At 42.0% G+C, this 27637-nt stretch overlaps 1 protein-coding gene across 1 annotated transcript in view; it reads left to right on the top strand.

Moving 5' to 3' along the window:
* lmo3 (LIM domain only 3) overlaps nt 1–11242 on the top strand; it is a gene marked incomplete at both ends in the record, with an annotated part of 48606 nt that extends 37364 nt beyond the window's left edge. Inside the window, 2 exons of the mRNA XM_083999939.1 lie at nt 1226–1351; nt 11137–11242. Coding sequence (XP_083856065.1) covers nt 1226–1351; nt 11137–11242 — 232 coding nt within the window. The remainder of the gene's footprint in view (nt 1–1225; nt 1352–11136) is intronic.
* Between the last annotated feature and the right edge of the window lie 16395 nt (nt 11243–27637).

Genomic DNA, 27637 nt, shown 5'->3' with positions numbered 1-27637 from the left:
TTTCTATGGCACAAGCTGTGGCCCTGCTATTTTTTACCGCGCTACTGTAGCCCGGCTCGGCCCGGCCTATTTTTGTAACTGATTAAGAGACTGTCTCCGTCCAGGCAACGCATGTTAGTGTGTTTATTATGATCACTTTGACAGCTGTCACTCTCGTGCTCAAAGTGGCCAGGAAAGAAGCAGTTGTGATGCTCCTGTTGTTCTGTCTTGATGTATATCCAGGGGTTATGGGAAGCAAAGGTGGGACATAATGATGGGTGGGGTTGGAATTGTTCAAAAGTTCCAATGTGCTGTACATATGTCACAAAGTCTGGCTTGTATAATAATAATAATAATGTGTTTGATGCTGTGGGCCAAAATGCTGAAAATTGTGCCCAAAATATTCATCAGTATAAAAGAGTCCTTGTCATTTTTATTGCTTTTCTTAAAAACTAATAGACTGAGAAATCTCATTAAATCTCATTTTGAAGCCATCAGAATATATCTGACAGCTAAGCACTTATTCATATTAAAGGTTGTATTATGCAATTAGCAGTCAGCGGTAGTCAGTGTACATCTAAGACCACCAAGTTTTCTAAGGCCATTTGATGTGGCAAATGTGTCACTGTCAAATTCCTATGCGTTTAGGATAAAAGGTACAGTCCTTTGTTTCACACAATTTATGGAAAAACTTGCGTTATGCTTGACTGTCTTCTTAGACAAGAATCGGATGAAAAACTTCACCAGCGCACACAAGGAGGGTCTCATTTACACCCACTGTATATATGAACTCACATTTGAAGTGATGTAACTTTTACTTTATATTTGCATGCATGTTGAGCAATACATACAACTCACCTTGCAGCAATATCTTTTAATCTTCAAATTTTTTATTTTTTATTTTTTCAAATCAGACTGATAGTCCCACATTGTTGACTCTGCCTACAAAATAAAAGTGCAATGTTTTTTTTGTTTCTTTGTTTTTCTTCAGAGATGCTGTAGTTAAAGCTATCATAAGCTTTTATTCTGAAAATTTCTGACAGGAAGTTCCAGTGCTATTGTAGCTTGTGTTTAGCCTAGTGAAGCTGCTTTAATTCCACTGGTTGCCACATTTTACTTCTCTTACAGGATTTAATGAACAACATAGAACATATAAATGAAGAACCAATCAAACACACACTTGTGTACAAAGGTTTTTGGAGGAAATAACTTAACATAATGTATTTTCTTTGTGTGTGTGCTTCAGGTTGTTTGGTGTAACGGGAAACTGCGCGGCCTGCAGCAAACTAATCCCAGCCTTCGAGATGGTCATGAGGGCCAAGGAGAACGTCTACCACCTGGACTGCTTCGCATGCCAGCTCTGCAATCAGAGGTGAGTGATTAGACCACACCCCCGCTTCCTCTCACATACCTGCGCCGGGGCGGATGGCCGGTCAGGGAACCAACGCCGCAGCACGGTGAATCCCGAGTGATGCTCATAGTCAAGGAAAAAAATCCCTCAGCTAAGATTTATCGCTCCGACCAGTGACCAAATAGACACATCCCCGGCCTTAAGGACGCCTGCTGGTCCCGGAACAGCGATTACGATGCTCCACTAGTACTGCACCGTGTCGGTCTAGAGCTACAGGCGCAGTTACATGTCCGTACATATGCTTCCCATCAGTCTTCATTACTGGGCCTCCACCTGCATCAGGATGTGGTCAGAGACTTCAGGACACTGCTTCTACACACAGCAGCAGAGAGAGAGAGCAGTTAGAATCCAACCCAGCCGCCATGCAACACATGGCTTATAATATTCACTATTGTTGCATGAATAGAGGTGGCGGGTTGAATTTAAATAGTTGAAGTGCTTTTAACCCTTACAGAAAAACATGTGCTCTACATGGTAACACATGTGGTAGCGTGACCACATGTGTTACCATGTAAAGCACATGTGTAAAACATGTTACCTCATGTGGAAAATGGGTTCACATGGGAATTCACATGTGATTCACATAAAATTGGACCAAAACCACATGTTTTACATGTGCAAAATTTTTCACATGTGAATCACATATTAAGTTCATGTGGTTTTTCTGTAAGGGAATGTTTTGTTCATCCCATTTTAATGTATGAAAATAATATTACATGTTTTGTCTTGATTTATTTAGTATTTAGTATATTATTTATTCCCCCCCCCAAAAAAAAACAAAAAAAAAACAGTGTGAGAGCCAACTCTTAAAGGCACAGTCCCTCACCGACCCACCAGCGTGCTGTCCCAGTGTAAAACCAACAAGTGTATGGTGACTCCCTAGCTGATGCTTTGATACTGTATGTTTGTGATTTACCCATAGATTACAGCATTGTGATGTTAAACACTGGGTTGCCTTGGTTACCGGGGGGCAGGGTAAACAATTGGCGTTTCAGATAAATGTTTAAAATAAACAGATAAATGACAAAAATAGAAGACGAAAGCATGGAAGGAACAAACTCTAATGTCAACACTGGAGCTCTCATAGATTATATAGCATTGTGATGTCAAACACTGGGTTGCCAAGGTTACCAGGGGATGTAAACGATTGGCATAAACAGAAAAATTACAAAGAGAGGCGAGCATAAAGGAACAAAGTCTAATGTCAACATTAAGTAGAGTTAAGTATAATTTGCTCTGGCTTTCTGTAGCATAAACATCCTGTTCCATTATTTGTTGTATGATGATGTGATGTTGGGAGATGCATACATTACACATACACAACAAATAGGGTTTTATCTGTTGAATGCAAATTCAATAGTCCCAAACCAACAACTGTATGCAGCATCCTCTGCTGTTGTCAGAGTAACAGGATTCATCACATATCATTGTCCCTGCAGCCTCTCACACTCAATCACTTGGAAGGAGATGTCAATTTGGCCAGTGAGGGTCCAGGGCTCAGGCCGTAAGCCTCAGGGGAGACGCAGTGAGAGTGTTGGAGTGGTGGATCCTTGGAAAAAGTCAAACATCTGACACTTCGTCCAAGCACATCTAAACACACAGGATCCCTTCATAGCCTCCATCCAAGATCCCCCATGTCCCCCGGCAGTAGTCGTGCCGCTATTACGGCCGCGCTGCAAAGATTTCTTGGGAGCTAACAAACAAATCAGAATGTTAGTAAAGTTTTTTTTTTCTTTCAAGGTTAGAAGAAACAGAGCTGAGCAGAGAGTCTTAGGGGAGCATCGGGAAGGTTACACATTGGCTCGGTTCCTGTGTTTTTCTCTCATCCTTTTCCCCAAAAAAACTCCCACTTCGTTGCAGACACATAGACACAAGCGCACGCACACACACACACACACACATAAACCAGACACATTGTGCATGCTAAAGGCAAAGGACCCCGGTTACGCACAATTAGCACTCGGTTATTGTCTTGCCACTTCAGCCGGCTGCACCAGACAGCCTCTCCTAATGGAAGAAGTCAGCTAATCTTCATCAGCCAGGCCCAGGCAGGCCAACTCTGCTCTCCCACATTAAAACCCATTTAAGCGCGAGCAAATCTTTCTTTTTACATTAGGGCGCCTGCTGGACTGTTGAATAAAATCGACGTCAGTGTGTTTCGCGCGGCCCGCCGCGGCTCGGCCGAGCGCCGTTCAGATGCCCATCACAATTTTCCACCGCGGCCCGGCCAAGATTTATCGCATGGCACCGGCTTTAATTGAAGCTGCTCCCCCTCCACCCCCACCCCCCCGCCCCGCCTCTGGCTTCTGTTTTACCATTTTGTTTGGAAAGATACCTACATCTTTTATGAAATAGGGTTGCAAAGGGGCAGAAAAAATTTCCAGAAACTTTCCATGGGATATTAAGTTGGGGAATTTTGGAAATATTCCAAATTGGAAACCTTCCATGGGAATTATGGGGATTTATGGGAATTATTGGGAATTTATGGGAATTAACTGGAAATTGGGGGTAATTTAAACTGTATCATATCCAAACATAAATTTAAATATTTGGTTTTGTCATAAGCAGACATCCATGCAAAATAATACAATTAAAAAACATGACATTTCAACAGATTAGAACCAACCGAGTAGAACTTTATCAAGTTTTAATTCTTGTATGAACAATCAATTATTTTACTGAACAACAAAAACATGAATGTTGAGTAAAATATTACTCCCCCACCAATGCGTGAATGTGATTGAGGATTAGCATAGATATTCAAGTGTACTTGCATTAAATCTGGTTGTTGTAGCCAAGATTATGCTACAGTATAGTATATTTCCCCAATTATATTTAAGTTCCCCGTTAAGGGCCAACCTTCAATTTTGTAAATTCCGGATTTATTCCAATGTATTCCCGTTTATTCCCATATATTCCCGTTAATTCCCATGAAAAGATTCCAACTTTGAAAATTCCCGGAATTTTGCAACCCTAATCTGAAATAAATTTGAAATAAACTCTTATGTGCAAATGATCTGTGTCTGTAAATGAGACAACAGAAGAAATGAAGCCAACATCTGTGACAGAAGCAGCGCTAGCGTTCACATCACTAAGTGGGTTTCTCAACATTTGTGTCCCTACTAATAGAATGACCTTTTCCAAAATTTTCTCAGCCTCAGCCTGTGATCTATCAGATCTCACTTAAGATTCCCTGAATAGTTTCTCAACATCTTGTTGCAGCCGTGCTGGAAATGGGGCTGCTGTTCTTTGTCTGGCATACCGATCTGCCGCCTTGTTCATCTACACCCGCTCTCACCCCACCTCCTCCCTCCCTCTCTCCATCGCCTTTCTTGTTTCCCAGCCTCAAACAAACATGAAAACCCCGACCCCCCTCCTCCTCCTCCCCAACGGGCCCTTCGATAAAGCAATCTAATCCATCTCACAAATGGCCCAGAGATTTCTCCGCGGAACATTGTCATAAAATGTGAAATCTGATAAACAGAGCAGGCAATCACAAGGTCACCGGGGGTCGCGCCGTGTAATTATCCGCCGCTCCTGCAGGTCAGCCGCAAAACCCGTGTTGACGTTTGAAGGTTGAATTGCTACAATCAAAGTATGAACACACACACGCACACGCAGCCGCTCCCTCCCCTCCACCGCTACACACACACACACACACACACACACACATGTACACATTCGTCCGGTTTTGGATACCTTTCGTTGGCACAACCGTCCTACTGTATCTCAATTCAGATTCCCCTCACTGCAGGACTCTTAATGGTCCTTCCTACAATATGTTCAGCTTTTGCTTAAAATGACAGACTAATTAGTGCGGGGCAGAGGTGAGCGGAGTAGCCGAGATCCTGACCCGCGGCGGCTTCCTTGTTCTCTGTCATCATCACCATCAAATTGTCACCGGTTTCTCTCTTGTCACGACACGAGGCTTCAGAATGAGATGAATGGAACAGCCTAAACAGTTATCTTACTTGTGTATCTGCCAGCCGCCCTTCTCTCTTTCTTCACTTCTGTGCATGACTTTGAAATGGTATCAAGCTGAGGGGAGTGAATAGCTCCTGTCCCTGGTCTATCAGTGAAAATATAGGATCCTACATTGGCTCTGATTGCTCATGTCTGCACCCACTGTGGCCTTACTCTGTTAAACTGGACATAAATCTACCGGCGTGACCTTCCCACCAGTCAGACCTGTTATTTTCCCCTACCTGAGCCGGGGAAGGGAAGCACCGGCAGTGGTCTTAGAGCTGGAAAGGGGGCGGGGATGAGCCGGTTCTGAGGAGGAGGATGAGGAGGTTTTGGCAAGGGTGTGTGTATGTGTGTATGTGTGTGTGTGTGGTGGTGGGGGAATAAGGAAAGTGATATGAGACTCCATCCAGCAAGCAGTTAGCCACAGATCAGCCCTGGGGGACAGCTAATCGATGGGGCTGTCGTCCAGCCTCATCATCTAGCCAGTGCTGGCCCAATTTCCCCCTGATGAGCTGGAGGCCACAGTCTAGGGAGGCTGGAGGAAGGTTAGAGTAGAGGGGAGCAGGATGGGTGACAGTGCAGGGGAAGGTCAGCGCTGATATAGGGAGGAGGCTCCATGCTGGAGCTTTGAAAGGAGAAACTGACACCAATTGGGTTCAGCACAGCTAAGCTCAACCACTGGTGCCTTGTATGTCACGAGTAAGGCTTGTTAGACAGGGGCCTAATAGGCAATAAGGGACACAGTTGTCACTTTGTGTATGATTGGTGTTGAGGACTCGGAGCCTGTGTGCAGCCAGCCTATACTGGAGAACACAATTCAACGATATAATCCGGGCACTATGGGGACAAATCACAAAGTAAAAATGACAAAATTCATACAAATAAATGCCAATTTGTCTCTGTGCATGGAGATAATAGGGAAGTGCTTCAACCCATAGTCAAGTTCATACATTTTCAGATTCTTCTTTCAGTGCCTGCATTTTAAGTCTGAACTCATCATGATGGAACACTGTGCACATTATTAGTTTATATTTAAAGGTCATATATTGCATAATGGTAGATATCATTGTCTTTCCTGTTTATTAAGCAGGTCTAGGTTCTATATTAATACTGTAAAAGTATCAAAGCCAGTGTTCAGAAACTGAGCCTTGGAACTGTCAGATAGAAGAGAGAGATGTAAAACTACATTAGCTTTCATTACTTAGAAAAACATAGATATCATTATATGGATTAACACTTATAAAACAAAACAGTTAAGTAGAACATGGGACTTTAGAATTACATTTTAAAACTGAAATTTGAAGTGGCATTTTTGAATAGGATAGCCTTTTAAATCTGAGGCAGCATTTTTTCGGTGAATTCTCAGGCCAGAATTGTATCTTTTATGTAACTTTAGTTTGTTTTCTGCTTGTAAGCACAAGCTCTGAGCACGATCTTTTGCCACAACTGACTGGAGACTCCTTTATTGCCTATACACCAACACAGCAGGGTCATATTAAGGAGGAAGGTGCACGAGGTCTAACATGACAGCCTCAGAAACACGACATCTGAGCATCATACAGTAGATGAAGAAATGACAGCGATAATAAAACAGCGGAACATTCTGCGGTGGATGTTTAGCGCTAAGTGGAAGCAAAATAAATAAAAATCGACTCTTTTTTACAAATGTGAAATGATATTTTCTTACATTCGCCTCCCTCAAGAAAACCCATCTCCAGCGTGTCCTTGTGCCGCTGTTGTGTCGGTTGCCCGGCAGCAATCTGCCAGGGAAGATTTACAACATACTGTTACAATTAAGCATCAGTGTCGTAGGGCCAAGTGTTTGTGAACCTGTATGCATCCTATCAGTAATTAGATTTGGTGCAGTTGAGACTATTTTCTCTCTTTGACAATCTCCCTGTTTCTTCATTTGAGTGGAAAGTGAATACTCTAGTTAACACGAGCCCCCGAGGCAACTCGCTGGCATCGCAATACATCTTTTAAGTGTGTGCCTGTGGAAGCCATTCTTTCTCTTCCTCCTACAACAATAGGTCTCTAAAGACTCATTAGTCACAGTCACCTCTAAGTAAAGGAACATGGAGGGAAGAAAGTGAAGGCAGCACAGGTACAGGGGGTTGGGGGGGGGGGAGAGACAGCACCAGCAGAAGCCGACTGACTGTAAAAGCAGAAACCGTGATACGACCGCACACTGTATTATTATTATACATGTGATAACAGATGTGATGTTAAGGGAGACCGATAATGAAGGCTGGGCCAGAGCTAGCTCCTGTGATGAGCGCTGAGCAGTAACGTGTGTATAGGTACAGATGGGTGACATAATAAAGGAATATCTATCTGAGCCTGGGTGAAAAGAACAAAAAAAAAAAAAAGTGGAATGTAGCCTATTGATTGTGAAAATGTGAAAAGAATATAAAACATACGCTGTGTTATGTTGTCTCCAGATTACTACCTAATTTCACACCGGTGTTCGATCCGGCAGCGGGCATGTTGTGGCATCTGTGTGCTTCAAATGATCTAGTTCAGAGGATACTGTATGTCTTATGAAGGGATATGTGTGTGTTTGTACTGTATCTGCCTCAGTGGAAGAAGAGTAGGTGAAAAGACTGCCATCATTAACTGAGACACACTTTCAGGAGAGTCTCTCCCCAAAGCAGCCAAGGAGCATGTGAGTCAGCCAGCCTAGATCCAAACCTCAGAGTCACTGCCCACAGCTAAGATCCTTGTGATTTTTTTTTTTTTTTTTTTTTTACATAGATCAGGTATTGTGCTCATTAACGACCATCTCAGCAAGTCTGGAGAGGGAATTGACCAATCACAGCTTTGTGGGTGGAATTAAACACAAGAGGTGTCTGAAATCTCAAGATTTTGCAGCAGAGAAGAAATAACTAACCATAATTTACCATCTTTAATTTTATTTTACAAATGATATCCCCCCAGGCACAACCAAAATAATCTAATTAGTCTGATTACAAGTAGTCTTATAATGGGACTAATCAGAACAAAGCTATAATGCAGGCTCAAGGAGGGTCAGCACATTGATTTGTTAGGCTTTAACCAACAATAAAATTAACTGCATATTTATATTGTATATTTTCCACATCAATATGCATTATATATTTTTTGTAAGATTGCATGCTATTCCTTCATACTCATATTTAAAAATGAGATATGAGTGATAATAAAACCTTAAAATACACTCAGTAAAGCAAATACTGAAATGAAGGTTTCATAGTGATCTGATATCCTGTGTAAATGCTAAGCAAGCACAGTGGGCCTTAACTCAATATCTCTATTCATTCAGGGGAGCTGATGAAAGTTTGAAGTGGATGAAAAGCTCCTCAAAATGTATGAACCAGGCTTCATTGCAGTTTTTATAGGCTTATACCGCTCTATTTAATATAGTGACATTGTATCCTTATTTGTTCTATCAGCAGTGAGCAACACAAACTAGCTGATATTCAGATGTTGATTGAAAGTGTAGCAGCAGCAAACCAATATATCAACAGGCCCTAATAGAGCTGGATAGAAGATGTTACTGCAATTGTTTGCAGGGGAAGTGGAAGTACTAGGGCGTCACAAGGTCTTTTATTAGACATGCCTGTGATGGGCCCAGCGTAATATCCTCATCATAATTGGTGCACATATGTCACATATGCTGTTGACATTTCACCGAGCAGAAACAATTTGGCTGTGTGAAATAAGTGCAGGGCAGGGATAAGAGCTGTGGGAAGAAAGGGAGGAGAAGGGGGGAGGGAGAGAGTGACAAAGAGAGAAAGAGAGAGTGAGTGCTACTAGTGGAGAGGAGGTTTAAAAATATATAAATAAAAGGAGATAAAGCTAAAACGGGAGTGGGCACGGTGTCAGTAAAGACAGACATTAATAGATTGTGGGAGAGAACATGTCATTTAAACAGGACGTTTTTATTAGAGTGAATGACACCGTTTGGTAAAACAGGGCTTTGCCTCTGCTCACTGTGTCACACAGCTCAGATGAATGGACACCAGTTGTCTATACGTCTGCTAATGAAGGAAGAATCTACTGAGAAAAACATAGATATTGATTTCTGGTTGATTTTTTATTGTAACGCACTGAGTCTGCCTTGTGCATGAATGCACTTTATAAATAAAGCTTGAATTTGAATTGATAATCTTGTATTGGATTGATAATAATCTTGTATATACAATTTTATAATCAGTCAAAGTTAATACTTTCAAAGCCATCCATTAAATCCATTCTTGTTGTGCTGTTTTGAATAGGGAGCTTTTAGGACTAGGAATGTCATAGGATCATAGGAGAAGTTAAAAAATCATGTAATGAAAAAAAAATCCTATGGTTTTACTTGTTTTTCATCAGACATAGGATTTGAATCTCTAATTTATTTCTGTGAGCAGCTATTGGGATTTTTCAAGTTTATGTTAGCCATTGCTGAAGTTCAGCTTTAAAACAACAACAAAAAGCTGCAACGTCTGCCTGTCACTGGCCCATGCAGCCATTAATGGGCACGGGTTTAAAAAGAAAAGTTCTTCCTAATGGGATGATTGCGAGTTTCTTTGGACAACGCTTCTAAGAATGAGCGGGAAAAGGCCACTTCATTTAATTCCACTTGTACTGAGAACGTTGGCAGGTTGGTGTCCTTAAAACCAGCAGGAGTTACCCACCCAGATACCTCTACCTTTATACACTTTATCCTCATTTCATCCTTCAGATTCCATCCATTCCTACGCGGAACGTGAAAGCTTTACATCATCTTTCTTTCCAAAAAAAAAAAAAAAAAAATGTCATCTCCTCCTCAGAACATTTGGCTTCATTTCAAGAAAAACACACCATTCTCACACTTTTTAGTATTTTGTGCCAATACCTACGGTGCATTTGAATCCTGCTAATTGGTCCCAGGTGGATGTAACAAATCATGCTCTCAATCTGCCCTGCAGCCCTGAATAAATGCTACAAACAGCCCGGGCTTGTCAGGTAGCAGAGCTGCATCCATTGTGTGCAGCTCCCAGCACTGAACTCAGCAGTCTTGACATCCAGGGAAGTCAAACGGAGGCGAGACTCACTGTCCCTGTGAGTTTCCCCCACCACCACCACCACCACCACCACCACCACCAGCAGCAGCAGCAGCACCAGCAGCAGCAGCCCTGCTCAGCTCCACCACCACCACCACCCCCCCTCCCCGGTAAACACTGGCACCGCTGCGTTTCCGACCTTGTCCAACCTGCACATTGAGAGAGATAAGCAGCCCTCAGGACAATACAGCGGAGAGTTACCACTCTTACGTGTTCAACATAATCTCCACTTGGTGCTGTGCTAAAAGGTCAAGCGTAACTGTGGGCCCCCCCGGCTGGAGCAGGACAGGATTGCCGTGGTCGGTTGGGGGGTTTCTGTTGTACTGTAGCTGCAGGTGGAAAGGAACCCTGGCCCCCGAAACAGAGATAATTCCACTTGTACACACCGGAGCCCCCCCCCTATACCCCTCCACCCCACCCTCCGCTCAAACTAACAGCCAACCCCCAAGCCCTGCATCTCGCCCCTTGTAATTGAGTTGACTGTTTCCTAGAGGAGAAATCCTTGTCTGTAGCGCTGCAGCTGAAGGGGGGGGGTAACACTAGCTACGGCAGAGATTCTGCACTATAGCCGGGGAGCTAGCGCTGCAGCCGGCTGGGCCTGCTAGCCTACAGCTCAGTACTAATGATGAGATTCTACCTTTGATGCTTATGTAAACCCCCCCCCCGCCCCTCCTCACCTCTTTTTTTTTCTCTCTTTCTCTTTGTGTGGTGCAGGTTTTGTGTGGGAGACAAGTTTTTCCTGAAGAACAACATGATCCTGTGCCAGACGGACTACGAGGAGGGGCTGATGAAGGAGGGCTACGCTCCCCAGGTCCGCTGACCCCCCCACCCCACCCCTTACAGACCAGCGCGGAGGAAGAGGAGGAGTGGGAGAAAGGAGAGATACCGAAAGGAGAGCTTGCAATCACACAACAAAAAGCACTATTGCCTCCTTATCCATCTCCTGTCCCCCACATGTACATAACTAAAGCAAGCCTCCCTGGGAGGGGAGGGGACACATTCTGCTGTACAAAATAGCCATAGAGACGCAGGGGAAGGCCATGGAAGCATACAACAACAACAACAAACTACGACTATGAAAAAAAATAGTTTGTCCATTTCTTTGTTTGTGACTGACGGATGCTGCCTCTTCCCTTCTGGCCAACAAACAAACAAACCGGCTTCAGAGCAATTTCTAACCAACAGGTGTTCCTAATTGTTGGGGGGGAAAAAGAACGTTAAAAAAAAAACAGCAAAAAAAAAAAAAAAAAAAAGAACACCCAAAACCCGACTTGTCTCATTTTATCTGACAAGTACAGACACTGTCCCGCCTGACTGCACAGTCCAACAACTTCTACTTGAATCGAAAAATACACTGAGGTATTGTCAATCAATGTAATTTTGCGATGAAGACCTTTTTACTGTATGATATCAGATTAAAAACACGGTGAATGTAAACTGAAGAGCGGCAAAAATAACGCCTTTTTTGGATGATTGATTTGTTGCAGTGTGTGTGTGTGTGTTTGTGTGTGTGTGTGTGTGTGTGTGTGAGCATGTGGATCCCTCTTCAGGATGAGGACTTGTCCGCCCTGCAGTCTCACAAGGCTCGGTCTGGTCCGTGCAGTCCTTACAGTTACCGTACTGTAGGATCCCAAAGCTGATCACATGGGTTGTGGACATGCTGTCACCTCACATTGGCTAACGGGCAAACAATCAGACAGTGTGATATAATCACTGCTTTTTTTTTCTTTAATGGATGGATGAGATCTGTAACCGCTACGTCACCCCAAACACCATCGCGCCATTGTGCTGTTAACCCCATGATGACTCGAGTCGTGCTACATTCTGTACGTTTGTTTTTATTCCATAACTACAAGAATGATCGGCTGTGCAACAAAGAAACCATTTGTTCGCCAATGTGTTGATAGTTCAGGATGTTGTGTTTTCAGCTTGTTCTGCAGCCCCCAAGTGGCCAAAAAAAAAAAAAAATTCAATTAAAGCAGCTTTAAATGTTATGGACCAGACTGCGGCCGTGTGAGACGTCTTTAATGGGGTGAAGAGAGTCAGATCCATTCTTTAAATGCATTCCGTCAGAGCTACTTTCAGCAGTATTTGGGCAACCTTGGGTTTGGACTCGTGGACTCCAGACTCTTGTTCTTGTGAAGGAAGGCTGTGTATTTTTTTGCTGGAAACAGTCTTTCTATTTATTAAAAAAAAAACAAAAAAACATTTGCTTTCACACTGGTCGAAGTTAAAAAACACGGGGAGGTTCTCGTATGGTTGTTGTAGCGATGGTAGGGGGGTGTAGAGATGGGTCTGGGATGGTTGGGGGGTTGGTTACTTTTTGTACACTATTTATTTGATAAGCATTCAGTGTAATCACCAGTTGTCCAAAGTTTGGCATTGTTTGACATGCTGGTTTACTTGAATCCAATTGTTGATTTTTCTCAATCACTGGATCATGATGGCTGTGTAATTTTAACGCTTTTTAGGTTCAGTTAACCCGTTCCTCTCCGACAGGTCGCTCACACGACGACGCGGTGACGCCCTGCTGCAGAGCGGCTCCATCCTTTTCAAATCCAACAAACCATTGATATTTCTATATGAAACGATCAGCAGCTGAGTGTGTGCAACAGCTCGGCAACATTTCTTAGCTGAAAAAGAAAAGATCCTTCTCTAATTTGTAAATTATGGGTGTACATAAAAGAAATATTCATTTTTGCTTGCTATTGTACAATGATTTCTTTTTATGTGTCATCCAGCATGAGATGTTTATTTTTAGGACAACGCTTGTAAATACTGTAATTGTAATAATTTTAAGCACAAATGTAATACAGTTTTATTGTGTTACCAGTGAGTGTGGCGTCCTTTGTCTCTTCCTGTTTTGTTTTTTTAAAGTCTCAAGGCAGAAGTTTACATCTGAGGACACTTTGCACTTTCATATTTTATACATCCATTTAGAAGTCACCATGTTTACTGAAGCAACTAAGGTTAAGCATCAAGCTCAGGAGCGCAGCATCGCATGCAAACCGCCAGCCACCAGAAAGAGCCCGTTCCCCCCCCGTTCATTACCCCAACCAGCAAAGCATGTTGCAGCCTGTGATATATGATTGATCTAAAGTGCAATCATTTCCTCGGTTTATTGTCTCTGCTGCTTGTAAAATGCCCTTTTTGGTTTTGTTAAAATGAAAGGGAGCTCACAAAACATCAGAGTGAAGAGCCTCGGTTCCAGGGTTGAAATCTCCCATTCAAATGAGATCTTCACACATTTTTCAAATCCATCTTTTGTTCGGCTCTAAAAACACAATAGGCTTTCATCTTGTCATAGTAAAAAGTGGATTTTCTATTTTGGTACTGTCATGTGTCACACATGGAACAAGAGGAGAAAAAAAAAAACACTGCAACACTTCATTTATACTTTGCCATTAGCCGACTTCAAGAAGGGGGTGCCATCCATCTCCTCATGGGTTATTTCAACTAATTACCTGGATTTCAATTTAGAATCATCTGGAATGTCGAGGTAAAACATTTGGATTAAAGTTATTGCTCTCATTAGCGAGGTGCTTCTAAAGTGCCCTGTGAAGTTTGTCGACACCACATTACAGAGCATAATATCCAGGCCAATTAAGCTAATTGAATTTCCTTATCCACAGACACAAAGAAGAGAGAGAAACTCTTTGATTAGGCTCAAGCTGTTGAAAGTCCTTTAGTAGATGAAAACACCCAGAGTAGATGGAGATTACAGCCTAGTCAAATTAAAAGAAAGTGTGGCAACCATATGAAGAATCCTCACTAACGGCAGACATGTGTCGTGTGTTATTACGGCTGAGCCACCACCACCCCCCCCAGACTCAGATGTTAAACCCCGAGTCCCGCTGCTGATAATGTGACATCATTACTGCCATGTTGTCTGTGGTCACAGGGATGATGCAACACAATGTGATAGTCATCTGCACCATTACAACGTATACAGCCTAAATGAGGGTGGTGTTTCTGACAACCCAGAGCAAATGTATCTTTGGTCGGCCTGGGAGAAGCTCACTGTGGAATACTTCGCAATGGTGCAATGGACATAATATTTTCATGGCTTGTATATGGCAAGAGGAGTGGGTAATGGAAGCCAGTGCTAACTATTAGATAATAATAATTTTTTGGTTATTCAGAATAATCCAAATATTGTATTTATATGTAATAATATTTATAATAAAATCAACATTACCAAATAATTTGCCATGTATATCAGATGGTGCAACAAACATAATGATAGACCATTTTTTCATGGCTTGTACATGGCAAGAGGAGTGGGTAATGGAAGGCAATGGTAACTATTAGTTAATATGAGCTATTAGATTTATAACAAAATGCCCTTACCTAACCTATATAAGTTCACCCAAATCACAGGGTTTCAAAATATCAACACAAATCTGAATAATAATTTTTTTTAAAGGAGTTCTGTATTGCATTCAAAATATCCACATATTTTTCTGTAAAATGTCCAGGTTACTCTGGATACACAGGACTGAACACATTGCCTGATACAAAAAGAATACCACAGACTTGAACTGAAATGAAGTAACAAACACAGCTGCCACAGTGACTAATCCATAGATCACATTCAGTTGTTATGAGTATTCAACTGTTTTACTGAACAACTGAGCATTATAACATCAATGACATTATTTCATCTCTCATGTCAAAGTCTTCCTGGATTGTACAACACTCCTGTGTTGCGCTAATTACTCTGGCTCAAACATCACTGCCACCTTGTGACCTCCGTTAGCAACTGTACCTAATTATAATTCACACTTAAAACAAATGAAATAATATCTAACCTCTTTAGAGGAATGAATTCATGTAATCAGAGACGTAACCTTTGCCTCCTTCTATGAAGAGAGTGCAATTGAATTTGCAAAGATATAGAACTTGATATAGTCCCATCTGAATTGTGCATGGAGACACCGGTTCCTTGATCAGCACAGTATCTGACATAGCATCTTCTTTCCTGGACCAGATCTTCCTCCTGTTCAGGGGTTTCTCCAGTATGGGCAGATCAGGGGCCTGGATTATGTTCCTTTTTCCCATAGATACCGGGAATTGGGAGTCACGCAGCATTCTCTACCTATGGGGATCTTTGAGGATTGACTGGCATCATGAAAAGATTTAGGTAAGACAAAGAGGACATTCTGCCACTTGCAAATTAGGCCAATGTCCAGAAGATAAGGTTCTTCTTGTCCATTGGTGGGTGCTCTTCAACATGACAGCTCCTCAATGGTCAAGAAAAGCTTTGCCATTGTTTTTCCCGGACTTCTTCACTGATTGGTCCAGGCTCTCTCAAAATCCTCTCCATCAAGATGTTGACCTCTTGACACTTCTTTGAGAACAACCTTTGAGAAATGTAAGGGGTTAATCAACTTGTTTGGAGGCTTGAGGAGTGAGGCTGACAGGGCCATGGGTCACACTATAGGTGGACAATGCTATGCCCTCTGGTCTCTTGGTCTTGACAAAAAGTGGACCTGCAAAGTCTTCCCATCATTTCAATGGAAGATGATTCTGTTTTGTCAGGCTTGAGGGATTCAGTATTTGTCTCCTAGTTGCCACGATTAGTGTCTCTGATACCTGAACACATCACCTGGTCATGACTATGAGAAGAGTCTTTGATTGGATGGCAGGATCCATGGACGCTTCACGTTGAAAGTAAAGTCTGAATGTTCCTTCTTTCCTCCCACACTAGACTAAACAATCATTTTTCATTTAGAGACACCGTCTTGTCTCCGTCTTTCTGAGTGCTTTGTACAGTTTTTATTGCACTCATTCTTCTTTGGAAACCTTGATTTTGTGTTTACAAAATCTGTTGTCTTTCAGCTTCTGACAGCTCCTCAGCTGTCAGCTCCACCAGCCTCCTTTCTTCTTTTTTAGAGCAGGAGCTGTTGATAAATTGTTTGATCTAGGCTGTGACTCTGAATGCAGTTTTCAGTTCACTGTAACTCCCCAGCTTGAGTAAAGCACCTGGTGATGTCTCCTCTGTGGTTTTCAGCTGGACCGTCTGGGACATTTCTTGACCTAAACCCGGCCTTTATCTCCTCTTAACCGAGCGCTTCATCAGATCACTGGCTACACAGTTGAATTCCATAGTACAGGCTTGATCACCATGGCTCCTCTTCTTTCAGTTTTGAGGTTGTCTCACCTCTTCTGATGAGATCAGCTGGGTAAACCTTCCACTATCAGGTGACCAGATCTCTGGTGCAGTAAGTGACTTTATCTCCATCACTCTATTAACGACAAACCATTTCTATTTCAGCACCTAGTTATAGTTATAATGATGATTCCGACAGAATGAAGTTTTAGTTTGACTACATGTTCAGTGTCTTTACCAGTTTGTTCTCCTAACTACAACCAAACCCACATTAAAGGGATAGTTCAACATTTTTGGCAAATTGGCCCATTGCCATAATCCCTATAGTCTTTGGAGTAGTATTGTTACCTTTAATTGTCAGTGCAAGCTATTTTTAGAACGGCAGAGCAGAGTCACTAGCTGCCAGAGCTATGCTACGGAGGCTGATGGGATTTATTGGTTTCCCTCATCGAACTCATCAAATACACAATCCAATGAAAAACTGCCCCCGAGGGGAACACGCATCAGCGGTTTTGTATGAATTGACCTCGAAAACAACTCTGTCTCGCAACGTTTCGTTATTATCTCATAGCGTGGTGAATGTGTAGGTCACAACTTGTCCACCAGAGCGTTTTAGAGTTGTTGTATTTGATGAGTTTGATGAGGGAAACCAAGAAATTCCATGAGCCTCTGTACCGTAGCTCTGAGCAGCTCATGGCTCTTCTCCGCCATTCTAAAAATAGCTTGCACCGACAATTAAAGGTAACGAACCTACTCCCAAGACTATAGGGATTATGGCAATGGGCCAATTTGCCAAAATGTTGAACTATCCCTTTCACTTAAAGTAACTGAGAGAAATTTTGCTGATCAGGAAATAAGCTGTCAGGAGGAGGTGGAGGTTCTTCATGTTCATTAAGCCAGTTCCATCGGTTTTGGGGGTGACTGTTGGATTCATCTGAAACAGGTCTGTACACCACTTTGGCAATAATCATTGAACACACAGTTGTGTACTTCAGGTACAAGTGTGAAGTCAAAATAACCTTAACCCTTGGAATGTGTGGTCCACACATACAGAGGTTCATGTCAACAGTGGACCACCTGGAGATTTGTCTATTAATGTTTCCTGATGGTAACCTCAAACAAGAACAGATGACAGTCAAGGTATGTTTTCCATATTCATTAAGAAATATCTGTAGGAAAGCCCATGTGATGTCTGCAACGAATGCAACTGGATGCAGTCGAATCTTGCTGTGATGGTTGGGACAATGAAGATTTGGACAGGTGTCGTCATGAGAAGAAGCATGGAAAAACGCTCTGGTTGTCAGTTTGTCTTCTCTTATTATAGGATGGTGAAGTATGTAGCGTTTGACATTGCTGCTCTCAGACCCTCCAGTCTTTTCCAATTAATATTCAGATTGTTTTGATGTATCTTAATGATGCATGTGATTGTGCCTCATGTCAGTTTCCTGTACCTAACTGATCTGTCAGTGTCCCCAACCAGTTCCACACCTTTGCAGGGACGCTATTTTCCAGATTATAACTGGTTTGGAATCTGGAAGGTTTTCCTCACTGACATTTTTAATGGATACCTCACTGTCCTGCCTATTATCGTTTGTATGGTGACCAGGGATTCTGACAGTCTCTCTACTCCGACTGACACTATTTTCCAATGTAATTGACAACTTCAGTTCTTCATACTGCCTAAACTTCTAATGAAGGAAGTCATCTTTTCTCTAGCAACTTCTGGGGCTGTTCTCCAGGAAGCTGCATGATGCAGATCTTACTTTCAGCAGAGCACAGCATTTCCAAAGCTTCAGATTATGCTCCTTACTACCACCATTCACCATTCAAGGATTCATTTTACATCTCTGCATGTTAAGTTTTGACTGAGGTTTCATCAGTCAAGTGCATGGCATGCTGTCTGTATTCAACTTCCTGTTGTTGGAAACCAATGTGACCAATCTTTAAATCTGTTTAGCATCATCTTATGTGACCAACTTGAGGACTTGGGGCACATCAAACCTTACATTCTTGTGAATGCAATATATGAAGAACGCCAAGAGGGAAGTTAATTATTTAGCTGAAACATTTACTTGGATTCAAAAATTAACTGGTTGAGTTTGGTGGACAAAGGTCAAGGTCATTGTGACCTCACAAAACAAGGCCATAGCAAAAAAAAATTCAAATGTTAGACTAGTGGCATGAAAAGTGAGGACATTTTACCAAAAAGGTCCAAAAGGTCAAAGGTCAGCTTCGTAATGAAGCTCTTCTCAACATGTCTTCATAAATAAAACAGCTTTCTGGCTGATATTTTGCAGTGCTGTAACTTGAGAACAAAAGTAGAGATGGTGACCATATTTCACATCTCGTGTTCGAGACTTAAAATTGTGGTGATCTTCTGTTCTGGAACGTTTAAGATTAAGATGTGCATGAACCAGCCATGTTTAAGAATTTGTAGGGTTTTTGTAGCATTAGTTAGTTAGTTAGTTCTTCTGTCAGTGAATTTGCGCACTGATCCAGACATCCAGAAAAACAAGAATAACATAGTTTTACAAGTCAAATCAATTTAAAATATAATACAACTTCACAATCCTCTGAATCAAAATGAGGAAGAACTTCAGCCTTAATCTTGACCTTTTTATTGCATTTATCAAGTGTGTACTTATCAATATATTTATCGATTTTATATATTTAGTTCCCTCGTATGTTTTTTTTTTAATGTTGTGTGTGTTGTCTACAATAGGCTGCTCCAAACAAATTGCTCCTTATGGGATTAATAAAGTGGTTTGTATTGTATTGCAGAAACCACACGAAGAGCAACACAGGAGGGATTCAGCTCAAGCTTCTGCTGCTTCCTTCTACAGCCAACATAAATAAATGTGGAATAAGTTTTCTAGTAACAGAAAAAAATACTGGACATTTATTATGAAAATATAATATCTAATAAGAAATGAACACATAGTATTTGTCTGTTTTGGGTTGTCCATCAATGTCTTACCTTAATATAAATTACTGTACTACTAAAATAGATACAACATTCCCTCATCTGTTCTGTTAGCATCACCACTTTATAGTCACTGTACAATCTGTATTTAGCTCAATCACTGCATGACACTTTTATAAAAAAGCCATAATATAACAGATATCGATGCTGCCATCTTATACTGACATCAAGAGCCAGAGTCTGCATAGTAGTGACTGACCAGCATCAAGGTCTCACCCATAAACCCATCAGACCCAATCATGACTCAGTCCCAGCTGATGTCATTGCACTCCTGTTTTATAGCAACACATAACTAATTCAAACTAAACATATTAAACAAGTGACTATTCAGGGTGAAGAACTGAAATTTGTAATTTAAAAAACAAATAGCAGAGCATAGCGTACATAAACCTGGACATGATGCTATAGTGCAGTGAATCATAGCAGCAATATTTCACCTTTAAACTTTTTTAAGCTTTCATGTCACCCATCTTTATAGCCAGCCATTGACATCGTCATATACAGTAGGAAATAGGCTACTGGTAGTACGTTGTTTAGAAATCATAAATTCTTGTTTTACCATGTGCATTGTACCATATTGAACATTTCCTCTACAAGTTACAAGTTACTTGTGTGTGAGCTGAAGCCAGCTTCTTGTTCCCCTGCGTGTGTCTGAAATTTGGGCTATTCCTTCACATAAACACTCAGCTTTACCAAAGGGAAGGCTGAACTGGGAGGCACAACACTGCAAAACTGTGTTTTATTTAAGAGTCTTTATTACAATATAAACCCCTCACAGCTCAGCGGGGCCATGAGCTGTAAGGGGCCGTAAGATGTGTACTCCCCTCCCTCCAGAAGAAAAGAAAAATACATCAAAGTGGAAGAAAAAGCCTGCGAAAAAGTAAAGAAAACGAGAGAGAGAGAGAAACAACTCGGCTGTGTCCCTGGCAGCTACAGCGAACTGACATTGCACAAAGAAAAACAGAGAGCCCGAACTCTCCCACATTAGGGTCCATAGTCATTAAGACCATTTAGAAAAAGCATTAACTGCCAGGCTGTGTATCGTTAGCGTCTTCATTCCTGTGTCACAGCTGACCCTGGAGTAAGCGTTGGGTGTGCAGTTAGCCCTGCTCTCCTATGCCAAACGGCTCCAGGGGCAAAAATAATGATCTTCACAGACATGCCAATGCTATCTGGACCAGATAACACTGCTTTAATGACTCCTTATCCTTTGGCCCTTTCAAGGAGATGGGCGCCCTGGCAAATATATTCCCGTTGTTGGGTCATTAACTCTTTATTGCAGGGATAATGGACTTTTGTATTTTTGGTCTGATTTGAGTGTACTACTCAACAGTAGTACAACCCTCTGAAAGATTACTCAGCCCTCAATAACAATGCACAGCACTCAGGTCACCATTACTGATTCACCAGTCAAAACAAATAATGGCTTTTGCTCTATAAAAAGAAAGAGGCTAACATGAAATCGTTGTATTATTCCTCGGATGGTTATTGTTTGAACCAAAATTATGGCTCTCTGAAGTTGCTGTGAAAGAGCTATCTCGCTAATTACGTAGATGTTCCGTCTGTGGTAGTAATCTGTGGAGCGCATTAAAGCTAGATCCCCTTTAGCGATGTTCAGGGCCGGTCGAAGCCATTTTGGGGCCTTCATCTCAGTCACAATGGAGAGGAATGGGACAAGGAGCAGTAAACTAATTCCGTGTAATGTTCTTTAATTTTTATAGGCAACACTGATAAATATAAACAACAGCTGTGGTATTAGGAATGCAGCTGCTGCCACAGCTCAGTCATGGCTGTCAAAGCTGCTTTCCATCAACTGTCAAAACAGCTGCTTTGACATCCCTCACCAAGGTGTAGAGACATCCCATGCTAAATTTAATATGGGTATTTGTGGTCCCCGCAGAATGTGTCCTACTAAACCTGCTGATGTCTTAAACCTCGTTCCCCCACCACATGACAAACTGCATGACAGGGCATCTTCAAAACTAACGCCTGTATTTATGGGACTTTCTGTGGATATTCATTGTCTATGGGCGATATTGTAGCCTGGTAAATATGGTAGAGCTTGTTTGTGATATACAACGTTGAGTTAATGAATAAATGATAAGGCACCAGAGGATAAACTCTAATCATAATTGATGATTCCTGATTTTTCATTACTGCAGCTGACCAGTATTTGACCTCATTCGCAACAAACAATAAAGCACACTTCCCTTCTTTTCTCACTCATACACACACAACATACCACACACTTCAGACATCATCCTGTATTAATGTTGATAATTTCAGGTGATGTATTTCTTATCTGCTCCATTACAGAAAAAACACATGAACTTCACATGTGGTTTTATACATGTGAAAATATTTGCACATAAACATGTGGTTTTGGCCCAATTCTATGTGAATCACATGTGACATGGTAACACATGTTACCACTTGAAGTTGTTACCACATGTGTTAACATGTAGAGCACATGTGTAAAACATGTTAGCACATGTGGAAAATGGGTTCACGTGTGATTCACATAAAACTGGGCCAAAACCACATGATTCCCATGTGCAAAATTTTTCACAATGTGAACCACATGCGAAGTTTGTGTGGTTTTTCTGTAAGGGAATTGTCTGACATTCATAAATGTAAATGAGAACAACTACCTGTATCTTATCAATTGGGCTGGCCTAAAACACTGTAGAGGTGAACATGAAGAGAGCAGCATGAAGATGGGAAAGAATATACAATACATTGATTTATTGTTATCTCTCCAAAGAGAGGCAATAGACAGTATACAGTCCCACTAGCATGTAAGCAAGCATGTTTGCATGTTCTTGTGAAGAAAGGTGGTTCTTCACTACATGTACGGTTCTAAATATTTTAAAGGAGCGTTATCAATAGTCTCTGGACAGTTGGATAAACCTACAACCAATCAGATCAACAACATGTATGACGTCTCAGGATGGTTGGAAATCTGTCTGAATGGGAGAGGAGGAATAAACACGAGCTCGCTGATTGGTTAGGGTCGCGGTTGGGCTCCTCTTGGTCGCTAACTGGACAGAAAGGTACCATATTCGTGCTCCTCGCTATGACAGGGCAGGGTTATATAAAACCGCATGGTACAATCCAGCTAATATGATCTCTCTGTCTCCTCATTCTGGATCCTCCACTTCTCAGACTTTAGAACTGCACAATGATGCAAATTTGCGTCTCGGAGTTCACCAGAGTTGAACTCAGGAAGAAGCGCGAGGCGAATGATGGCATGACTGAACTCTAAGAATAGCAAAAATCAGTATGTTGTTCACTCTGTCAAACACGTATGTCTAGTAGGCTGTAATGAGCAATGAGCACAGCCTCCCAGGGTTGCCAGAAGAGCCTTAGAATTTTAATTTTCCCCCAAATAGCCTACTTGTGATACCACGCTACATAAACTTGCAAACGTCTATATATTTTTCACCACAGATTGAATTTTTTTGCTTGTTTGTTTTTCTTTATATAATTATCTGGCTAATCTTTATTGTTGTGCTTTACCGTATCGTGCTGTCTCTTCACAAAAAAAAAGCAACCCAGCTGATTATTGACAGTCTAGATAGCAGAAGAAGATGTTGATGTCTCCGAGACAAACAATTAGCACCCCATTGATTGTGTAGCGGCGTCTCAAACACATGTTGGAGTACTAATCTCAGCCAGTCAACTGATCTTCCATTCAGAGAGCAGCATTAGAGCCAGTTATCACCGCTGCAGAATCTGCTTGCCATTAGCCCGGCTGCAGCCAGGAGGGGTTCTGCTGGCATTCAGCTTCCCGGGCCTCAGAAATCTCTTCTTTTGATGTAGCAGGTTAACCTCTAGCAGATGCCCTTTTAGGCCTCTCTCTGCCATTTCAACCATGCAAGGAAAATTACTGCAATTCACCTCCCACACACACCACAGCTGACCAACAGAAGCCATTCGCCGCCATGCTATTTTAAGTGCGGTATACAGCGATAAAAGTCGGCCTCTAGTAGTGCTAAGAGAAATATTAATGCTCTTTTCAGATGGCACCGCTGATGTCAATACCGTCGTATCTCAAACACTGAGAACTCGTTTGTTTGCTCAGATATGATTTATGTTGAATCAAAAGAAGCAGCTGAAGCCGTAGTGTGTTTACTGATCCAGCCACAAATCAAACATCCAATCTGGTCATGCTGCTTCGGGAGGAGGGGTGTGTGGGGTAGGGTGTGTGTGTGTGTGTGTGTGTGTTGGGTGGGTGGGGAGGGGGTTCGCCTTCTCTCCTTCTCCCAGTTAGTAACAGAGATCTGTGGATTTCTGTTTGTTTGTTGCCCTGGTTTCTCCCACTGCCAGTGTCATGGCAATCAAAGCTGGATGCACCCAGAACAGGAGGGGAAACGGTGCCACCCTCTCCATTCCCCCATCGCTGGCATACAGACACTGTGTGTTTACGATGCGCTGTTTCCATATGACCTAATCTCAAACAAATTGGAAAGATGATTGTCATCTGCAGGGGGGCAGGAGCTGCATTATTCTCAACAATAACCTTCAGAAAACCTTTCAGGGGGAAAAAAAAGGAGAGAAAAAAAAATCAAGAAGCGGATTATTCAAAAGGCAATTTTCACCCAGCTCATTTGGTGGAGAAGCATTGTGTGATGAAACGTCTTATTTTGTTGTGTGAAATGGCGGAGGAGACTCAAAGGCACTGCTCCCTCTCTCTCTCCTCCCCTCTCTCTAGAGGATGAGTGTAATCAAACAGGGCAGATGGGGGATCTGAGGAGAAATGTGTGTATCAGCGATAAACGGAGGTGCAGTTTTAGAAAATACAGAAAGCAATAGGCCTCCTACACACACACACACGCTCGCTAACTTTCCAGTCACATGCGTAAGCAGGCAATGACAATCCATCCATCCAATATGTGCAAGAAATCATATATATATATGACAAAATAAGTACACTGGTCAAAAGATTTGAAACACCCCTGTTTTTTTCTGAATCACCAGATTTTAAATCCTAAATGACATCATTTCTTCTTCCCTCTACAAACCTTTCTATCAGACACATGTGAGGGAAAACACAAGCAGACAATCACTATCCCCATGTGGTATCTCTATTGATGCCTGGTAAAGTAAATGTACAGCATTTTTCTTTCAAATGTAGAGGTATAAAGAACCTCAGCGGGGTATTTGAGTGTATGATTTGAAAATAAAGAAGCAAAGCCCTGCTTTCAGGTTTCAAGGTCCAGGTTCATGTGTTCAAGTCAGAGCACCTTGATTACTGGATAAGAAATAACCACTAACCTCATAATTTTCTCTTTTCCCAAAAAGAGAGAAAAAAAACCTATACCTATTTTCTTCTAAGTTCAGTATTATCTTTTTTTTTCTTTTTACTTGGAATAGAGCTGAGGAACCAAAGAACAACCATGACCTTATGGGTTATGAGCGTATTCCAAGCACCTACTTGGGATGAAAGAGATTATTCTGCTTTTAAAACACCCCACCCAAGTCTAAATTCTGTAAGTGAGGTCTCTTCACAATTTGTCCAAATCTTTGAAGTTTCCTGGATTCAATGAGGTGGAGAGATGCATTTTCTGTGGTGGAGCTGAATCATAAAAGCCACGTTCCTCTTTTGTATTTTACCATTATCTGATGTTCACTGATATTTGTTGTCATTTCAAAGTGGTGCCATTTTCCCATTAGTCTGTTTCATGCATGAAGAATTAACATATCTATCCCTGTGCACACAACACGTGAGCCCATAGAGTGTGGAGAATGTCTCACTCCAGGAGGATGAAGGGAACACCCCTCCAGCTTTAGGATGGTTCCCATGGCCTTTGTCCTTACTGACCTGAGCTGTGTCTCAATTCAAATACTTCCATATACTGTCATGTTTGTAGTAGGCCTATACTATGTGCACTATGTACAGTACTTACTTCTATGGTGTGCAAATTCCAACAGTAGTGTTGTCTCAAATCGAATACTGTCTTACCGGAAGTAATGATCACAATGGTTGCCAATGTCTTCTTCTCCTTTTTTGGACCTCTATTGTCGCCCGTCAACACATCTAGTGGCTCATTTTGTTTGTAATTCAATTAGAAATAATGAACACCTTACTCGTACGTTTTTTTTTTTGCTTGTGTGGACCACCTGTTTAGTTCGCTGCCACCGGCACAGGCACCTCGTCAGCAATTGGCCTACCGGTAAGCTGATTTATTATATTCCACTACATAGCCAAGACGGCGATCATTGAGGGTGGGAAGTGTCCATCTTTCCACACTCAACTTTTCAATTTTTTGACCGTTATTAGAGCATCATCCGGGTACTTACTGCATTTTGACATACTTGTCAGTGTGAACACATTTACATACTCAAAATAGTTAGTGTAAGAAAGGAAGTATTCAAATTGGGATACAGCACTGGAGTTACAAAAACTTGAAGATGTGATCTGTTAAAAAGGGGGACAGCCCCTTTTCCAGGCTCTGGCAGGTTGGTGAAAACCTGTACACGAAACTTTCTCAAAGCGTTAGCAGATTGTCATGGATTTCTCTGTCCATATCAGTAGTTCAGTAAAATGTCATGGTAGCACTTGATATGGAGTAGCCTATAGGTAAAGCCAAAGCAGTTATTTCCAACCTGTTTTTGTTTGCTTGGTGTAATATCTTCTTCTTTCCTTTATTGTCCACAATGTGGACATTTGTCTTTGGCTTCACCACATAAAAACACATAAAATAGCACATAAAATCACATGATAACACGCATTAAATAAATAACATGTCATTCAATACACAAAGAAAGAGAGAAAAGGTGATGTATAGCTCTAAAATGTCCTGGAATGCGTTCATGAATTTAATATTGAGCGCTGGTGCAAAAGAACACAAAGTTTCAAAGATATACTTTTCAAAAGGTTGCATACAAACGCTGACTGCTGGACTGGTTTTTGACAGAATGCACCGAAATCATGATATAAATCAGCATAAATGGTGGCAACCTTGCTATCAGCCCAAAAAAAAAAAAAATCTACGTGTTAGAGCATACGACTCAGCTTGTTGAGCAGATGTTCTGGGAGGCATAGCATGCTCTTTCACAACACCTGTTTCACGGGTAACAGTGGAGCCTTGCAGATACTGTGTATCCAGGGGTCTCGTTGCTGAACCATCACAAAAGAGAATCAAATCGGAATTCGGAATGAGAATTTTGCAAATTAAGCCCAGGTGATTTAACTACAGCAACAGATGCCAGCAGACATACGTAACTGGAATGATTTTGATTCAACCAACGAGAGCAGCGTTGCCAGATTTAAAGTGGAGCCCTATGAGCAGAAAACACCTGAGCTGGAAGTAATGGTTTGCCTGATAGGCTGATCCACAAGCAACCTGTCATGTGCCGGGTGTCGCCGAAGTGTATCTGAAAATGCAAACCAGCATAAGGAACAAAGGCTTTTTACACGTAGAGGCCATCACAATGGGGAGGGGGGGGCGACTTCTCAGTTAAGATAGTATTGGCAGCAACAGTTCACAAACAAGCTGGCACAGCACTACAGGAGGCAGTCAAGAAGAATATAAAGCCACAGGGCGGCAATGACGGGCATGCCTCTGAAGCAGAATGCCTGATGTGAAGCCCGCCTTCTCATCTACGTACAGGTGAAAAAGGCATCTTATAGTCTGGCAGGTCCAAGGCTGGTGTTGAACAGTTAGAGCAGCTTTCAAGTCTCTGAATGCAGCTGCCGTTATGTCCGCAGTTCAGTGAGGACAGAGTCAGTCGGAGTGAAGCTGTGAATCCAACTGTGGACGACAATTGCTCATGAAAGAGGACCTTTTCTGCCTTTTTTTGTGTGTGGAGGAGGTGGAGAAAGGAGAAGGTAACCATTTTCCAAAAAAATGTTCACCAGGAAAAGTACCGTAACCCCAGGCTTGGCGAGCGATGCTCCGTGACCTTATCTGGCCTTACGTTACAAGGAGGTCTGTTTTGCAGACTTCCTCTCAAGGGGAGGCCATTAGGAGATCATCAGCATATTGAAGCAACGCGCTTTCAACAGGGGTCATGAGGTCAACAAGCTCTCTCCTCACCACCGCTGCATACATCAGAAGCATCCCCTGGAAATCTCTCCACAGCTCTGTGTCATACACTGCTGACCTTCAGAGATG

Source organism: Trachurus trachurus, assembly GCF_905171665.1.
Source record: "Trachurus trachurus genome assembly, chromosome: 23".
Lineage (NCBI taxonomy): Eukaryota > Metazoa > Chordata > Actinopteri > Carangiformes > Carangidae > Trachurus > Trachurus trachurus.
This window is presented reverse-complemented; position numbering and strand designations above follow the sequence as displayed.